General features: G+C 29.3%; 1 protein-coding gene across 1 annotated transcript; it reads left to right on the forward strand.

The window, feature by feature from the left end:
* The first annotated feature begins 4,976 nt into the window (after positions 1 to 4,976).
* On the forward strand, positions 4,977 to 7,028 carry LOC113381177. The gene has a single exon (XM_026620151.1). It carries the CDS (start codon positions 4,977 to 4,979, stop codon positions 7,026 to 7,028), a length of 2,052 nt encoding a protein of 683 aa, XP_026475936.1.

Here is a 7,028-nt window from a genome sequence, read left to right on the forward strand (position 1 = left end):
TTGGGATTTTAAATTTGATACTAAGATAACTAGATAATTTTTTAACTATCTATCTATATATATATATATATATATATATATATTATATTTATTATATATGTACGTTTCTGAGTTTGCGCAAATTGGTTCTACAGGCGCAGGGAAGGGAATAAAGTGTTGCATGCCAGTAGACGGTATAGTACGCGAACGAACAAATACACAGAGAAATATATAGACTGAGTGCCTGTGATAAAATTATTCTATTTTGTCGATTCATACAAAGGTTTGTTGATATTTTCGTTAGCTATGTAATGGTATATAACAGTGTGTAGTTGTGTCAATTTCCTGCTACATTATAAAACTAAATGTGAAATATGCCACTGTGTACTAGCAATTGCTATTGCAATTTTGTAACTTTTGAAAATTTGCTTTTTTTTACAAATTCTTGATGTTTTTCAAGAATGTTTTGGCGACTTTCACAAGCTTTTTTCAATTTTTACATATTTCTTATATTTACTACTTTGCCAATTTATTTGAATTATTATGTCAATGTGTAAGAATTATTGCCAATTTATTCATTTTTTTAATTTGTTTACAAATTTTAATTAAGGCCATCAAAATATTTTGATTGCCGATTTTTCTACTTGATTATCTATGATTCTTTATCAATTTCTACGACTTCTTGCAGTTTCCATCATTTCTTACGAAAGTTTTCCGGTATATTCAAATGTTTCTATTTTCTACGAGTTTTTGCCAATTTACATGAATTTTACGAAACGCCGCCATTTTCTTCAAATTTTGTCAACTCTTAAATTTCTGCCAATTTTGATGAAATTTTAATGATTCATGCTAAGGATTGCTAATTCCTACAAACATTTGCCAATTCTTGCAAGGATTTGTAAATGTTTTCAGATTATTATCGTTTTCCGATTTTCGGCCATTTCTACAAATGTTTTGCCCATCTTTGACAATGTCTGTCTAAATTTTGTAAGTTTTTCAAATACTTATTTTCTAAAGTTTGCAGACATAAGACAAAAACAAAAAAGTATGATTAATGCATAAGGTATAAAAATCCATCTGAGTCAATCCTAGTGTCTAAAATAAAATACATTTCTGAACTTCAATATATTATTTACAATGTTTTTTTTTCCACCGTCTGCTGCATTATCGTACCCTATACAGGGTCTTTGGGGTGTGTGTGGAGCCCCCACAGGGGTTCCACCGCGTAGCCCGTAGCGAGATAGCTTCAGTGTCGATCAGGCTGTCCCCCGGAGCCCTACAGAGCTTGGGAACGCCGGAGAAATAAATAAATTAACGAAATAGTAATAGCATAAACAATTTATAAGTTAAAATAGTTTAAAGACATTGTTTGCGTGGTTTTGGTAATTGTGCTTTTTTATTTATAAAAGTGGTTGTGTAGTATGAATTTAAAAAATAATTTAATTAAATTTGGAACATCAATAAATAATTTGAATATATATATATATATATATATAAAATGTAAACATATTCAAATTTAAAATACCAACTAATTTAATAGATCAAACTAATTTATGTTAGTGGAAGTGTTTCAAAATTTATTTTAATATAGATGCTTTAAAATATAAAAAAGTGCAATCACCTAAACAAATCACTACAAACGATACTTATTTTCATATACAAAATTTTAGATAATATCGCTTTGATTTCTAACGATATGATACATTCATATTTAAACAGAACTTGAATGTAACAACTTAATATTTCAATTTATAAGTTTAACAATTAATTATTATACACAAATATATAGTCAATTTTATAAAATCTGTAAATAAAATCCTTGTTTAAATTCTGCATGTTGCTATATACGAATTTCAAGATAATTTTGAAACTTCTTTTTAAAATCATAATATTTTAAAGTAAACGTTTAAGAATTTAACCCAAAATATATAAAACTACAAAAGAAATTTTCATTATCTAATTTCAGTAATTACTTTTATACTTATGTTTACAACAATTAATTAGTGTTTAAAATGCTAAACAGGTATTTTAGTTTACATGTAAATAAATAATTAATCTGAAATCGTTCCAGGATGTTTCGTTTTGAACATTTCTATGCATCCAAATTAGTGTTTTTTATAAAAGTGTTTTTTCCGCAAAAAGAAACTTCCATATCAGTGAAGTGGATAAAAGCATGTTCCAATTTATTTATAAGGCTATGGTATGTACACTATTTTTGATAATAAATATGCAATATATTTTATATAGCACTACAATATGCCCAAAATACTATATATAGCGCCAAAGATAATATATAAGTTATAGTTCAATCAATATTTTTCCAGGTTTTCTATTTATAAGTATACCTAGTTGATTTAGATATTTATGATATTCGAATCAATTTTGTACATTAATTAATTTTATAGAAATATACCAAATTTTTCATTTGTCTGAGTCCTAAATCCTAAATTAAATATCAAAAGGTAGAAAAGTTTCCACTCTCTGGTAGCGACTTTGCGAACAAAAGTGACGATTTGTAAAGTTCTTGTTCACAAAGGGTTGTTCTTGTAATTTAAATCCTTTTCAAGGAGGTGACGGAGTCTTTGGACCCCCTTGGTGCCTTCAATAATTGAAGAGAAACTCGTGTAAATTTAATTGCAACAATAATTGTTATAATTGTTAATGACAGTCATTTTTAAATGACGAATTTAACTATTTTACTATGATTTTGTTTTAAATGTTAAAATCGATAAAGTTTTTAATAATGAACCGCAAACATCAAGAAAATCGTCCTTTTACCCTGGAAATCACGCTTTTTCAGAAATTTTGAAGTTTCACTATTTTTCTAAATATAATTTTATTATTATCTTTTGAAGCAACATTTTCTGCTATGTACAGATCTGTAGATAATTATATTAGCTTCCTAATAATATAATACGTGAAACAATAAAAACTTTATCCAACCTATCTTTTTAGCTCATAATAGTGTCAGATTTTTTTTAATTATAATTTTTTGCTAGTTGTTATTTATCATTATATATATAAATTCAAACATACTCACGAGGAAATAAATGTGTACAATTCACCAAAGTTTCAAATTGCCCTGCAGCAGGAAAAATGCATCTTCCAAGACGATATTTACATAAAGTGGAAATAAAAATATGCATTGGACGGAATTTCATAAAGATAAAAGGTTGCATTTTACTTTTCTTATAAATATTGCGAAATGAAATAGATTTTTATTAGTGGTTATTCAATTGTATGTATTTGTCCGAGTTTGTTATTTTTAGTATAAAAATAGTTACTACGGTGCCAGTTACTACTTACTAATAAATTATAAATATAACTTTAAATTTTAAAATATATATAATTGTGAATCTGTATGTATAGTTATATAGCAAAATTATCTGCAGATATAAACCAAAAAAAGTATTTACTAAGTAATATCATTTAGAAAAAATTGATATTAATATTGATGAAACTTTAAAATTGCGAATAAGGATTTCTATTGACATTTCTTATTTGCAGTACATTGAATTTACATATAATATGGTATATTATCAAAAAGATAATTAACTTATCTATAAATCTAGTGATGGATTCTCTTAAATTGAGTGAAAAGTGAAAAATTATATTTCACAAAATCGTTAAGGGTAAACACGATAAAGTAAATCTATGTAATTGATTGGTAATTTATCTTACGTCTATTTGGAACCTTAGTAGGACAATTTTATATTATTAATTATTATAAATTATTAAATTAAAAGTTTGTTTAAATCATAGACATGTAGGTGAAGGTCTATGGTTTAAATACATACATATCATATTATATATATATATATATATATATATATATATATATATATTTCTTTGACTTTGTAACATCAGACAGTCAGATAGAGAAAAGAAATATTGACACAACATCAATAAAAACAAAATACGAACGATAAAGTCAGTTTATTTATTTACAAAGATATTTATTACACGAACACACACACACACACACCTGTATATATATTTATATATATATATATATATATATATACATCTTCGAAAAAACGTTTATTCCGTCCGTTTGATGAAAATGAGAATTTATTCCGCTCATGAATTTTCCTCCAAGGAAACTCTCTTGAGTTTAATTAATATGATTCTATCGCATTTTAGGAAATAACTTTCTTTATTTACTCTATCTAGTTGGTGAGAAGAATGCCTACAAACTGAACTTCTGAATGAGTTGAAAGTTCCTATTTCGCCGCTTTAAAGGATTTACCTTAGTAACGATTTTATCATATCTTACTTAGTTAGAGAAATCACATACCTGAATCACAAGATTGTACTACAAACAGCACATTTTCTAAGTGCTTCTTGAAAGTCACTGCGTGCTCTTCAAGTTAAGAGTTGCTACAAACCAATATTGTCATTTATTTAAAATATTTATAATTTGAATTTTTATTAAGTGACCTCTACTGATTTTAGTATTTGTATAGATATAAAGTGTATAGACATATAGATATAAAGTGCTTAAATTAAAAAGATAAACGACATATGATACCATTTTTAAATAAATGCATGTGCATAAAATACTTCTGCTAGATTAAATTATTTCATGCTCAAAAATGATCAAGATTTATTATTTTAGTATTTATCTAGATAATAGATACTAGAATTATGCGAAAGTAATAACACTCGAATTAGTAAAAACGGTATGTCATGCAGAATTCTTTGAGATTCACGTTCGGGTAAAGAAATTATAACACGTATTTTCATCAAGTGATACTTTTTGATTTTACTATTTATTGAAATACCCATCACGTCATGCACCGGTTAAGAGTTAATAATAAAATTAAAAATATTTTTATTTTATATATAAGTAAACTGGAAAACAAAATGTCAACCAATGTCAATAAAAACAATATTTATACAAAAATAAATATAAAAATCACATAAAAATCTATAAAATACTTTAAAACCATGCCAATCATCTTCTGAACGCACTAATACTATTGTCTATTACTAAAATGAGTGAAGAATTTTATGAAAGTGAAAATGTCGAAAGTGAAAATGATGAAAGTGTCTCAATTCGAACAAAATCCACACCCGTGTCTTCAATATACATAGCTCAAGTGCCTAAAGTGTCTTTAGCTCGTGATGGGTTTGGTATTTTAAGACATCCAACAACTGGACATCTTCAGGGCATCGTAAGACGCTACACTTGGTCAAATGCAAATGGTGTTCTTGTACAAGTTATTGACTACGGAGCTACAATAGTTAGTATTAAAACACCTGACAAATATGGTGTACTTGAAGATATTGTCTTAGGTTTTGATACATTAGAAGACTATATGTCTAATAAGAATCCTTACTTTGGAGCAGTCATTGGCCGTGTGGCAAATCGTATTGGTAAAAGCCTTTTGAATATAGACAATCAGGAATATAAATTGGATGCAAATGCTGGTAATGATCACTTGCATGGTGGATTCAAAGGATTTGACAAAGTTTTGTGGCGCAGTCAGATTGTTGGCAACAAAGTTGTTATGACCCATTTGTCTAAAAATAACTCAGGAGGTTATCCAGGTAACTTATTGGCTACGGTTACGTTTGAGTTGAAACCAAATGATGAGTTTAGTATAAATTTCCAAGCTACTTGTGATCAGCCAACACCTATAAACTTGACAAACCATTCATATTTTAATCTAGCTGGTCATGGTGCAGGTTTCAAGGAATTATATGCACATCTGGTGACTTTGAACAGTGATAAATACACTGGCGTCGATGTCAATAGTGTGCCTACTGGTAAATTTAAATTTGTTGAAGGTACTGCATATGATTTCAGAGTTCCACGTGGTCTTGGAGTTATGCTAAAGCATGTGCCTGGTGGTGGTTTTAATATTAATTATTGTGTGAACAAAGCCAGTATGCAAACAATGAGGTTTGTTGCACGAGCTTTGCATCCACAATCAGGTCGTATTTTAGAAGTTTACAGTGATCAACCCGGTGTACAATTTCACACAGCAAACGAGATGCCAAATCCTGGTCACCAAATAATACCTTTTGATGTCTACGAAGATCCTTTGGTGCTACAAGCTGTTGTATACCAGACAGAAAATCCACGCGATTGTGTTATGGACCAGGAACAGTTTTTCATGCTTGATGATGAATTTGAAGCTTTGGAGTTCCAAGATGATGCAAAGAAAAATGATGTCAAAGCTGTGGAGGATGATTTGATTTCAGGCGAAGCATCTGTAAAAGATCGCGATGAGTCTGTTGAGGATGAAGGATTTGTTGAAGACACAGTTGTAGATGAGGAAGAGGATCAAACAATAGAAGATGAAGAACTTGCTAAAGACAGTATAGTGTCATCTCCAGCTGAGGAAAAAATAACGCCGATTAAAGATAGTGATAAGCAAGAGCATATATGTTGTCAGCCTGAATGTTTTTGCACGTTTGACATGGAATGTGATAAATCAGAACCAGCAGCATCTGAAACGCCTGTGAAAGCAGATGTTGCTTCTAATGCAGAATCTGATAATGAAGAAACCAAATATGTTCTAGATACAAAATCAGCAACAACATCAGAAGAGAATGAGACTGTTGATGAAATTATCGGTTCACCAAAACCTAGTGCACAATCTATTAGTATTGCACAAAGTTCACCAGTTCAAGAATCAGTACATGAAGTAAGTAAAAAATCCACAGAAAGCAGTGACAGTACCACTGACATGAGACAAAGTATAACCGAAGTCGTACCTGAACCACCAAAAATATACAAAAACTGTGATGAACATGATGTCGATATTATCGAAATGGAGATGCCAACTTATGGACCGACAACTAAAAACGTACTTGGCATTTACAAAGATGAGATCCGTGGAAAAATGGGTGCCAGGTATAGAAGACATGGTGCTTTGAGTTTTCAAACGCAAAATTATCCTGATGCCATGAATCACACTAATTTTCCTGGGTGCATTTTAAATCCTGGAGAAATTTATAGACATAAAATAATATACAAGTTTAGGGTGCAATCAATTTTTGATAAAAAAATATATTGTAACGTCTTTCAGCAAACTTAA

The sequence above is a fragment of the Ctenocephalides felis genome, unplaced genomic scaffold (genome assembly GCF_003426905.1).
Source record: "Ctenocephalides felis isolate EL2017-DRISC unplaced genomic scaffold, ASM342690v1 CF-g0.4_SCAFFOLD_00845, whole genome shotgun sequence".
NCBI classification, from domain to species: domain Eukaryota; kingdom Metazoa; phylum Arthropoda; class Insecta; order Siphonaptera; family Pulicidae; genus Ctenocephalides; species Ctenocephalides felis.

What these genes read in the sequence shown, in the direction of transcription:
- LOC113381177 (XM_026620151.1), top strand. Translation starts at nt 4,977, where the DNA reads ATGAGTGAAGAATTTTATGAAAGTGAAAATGTCGAAAGTGAAAATGAT.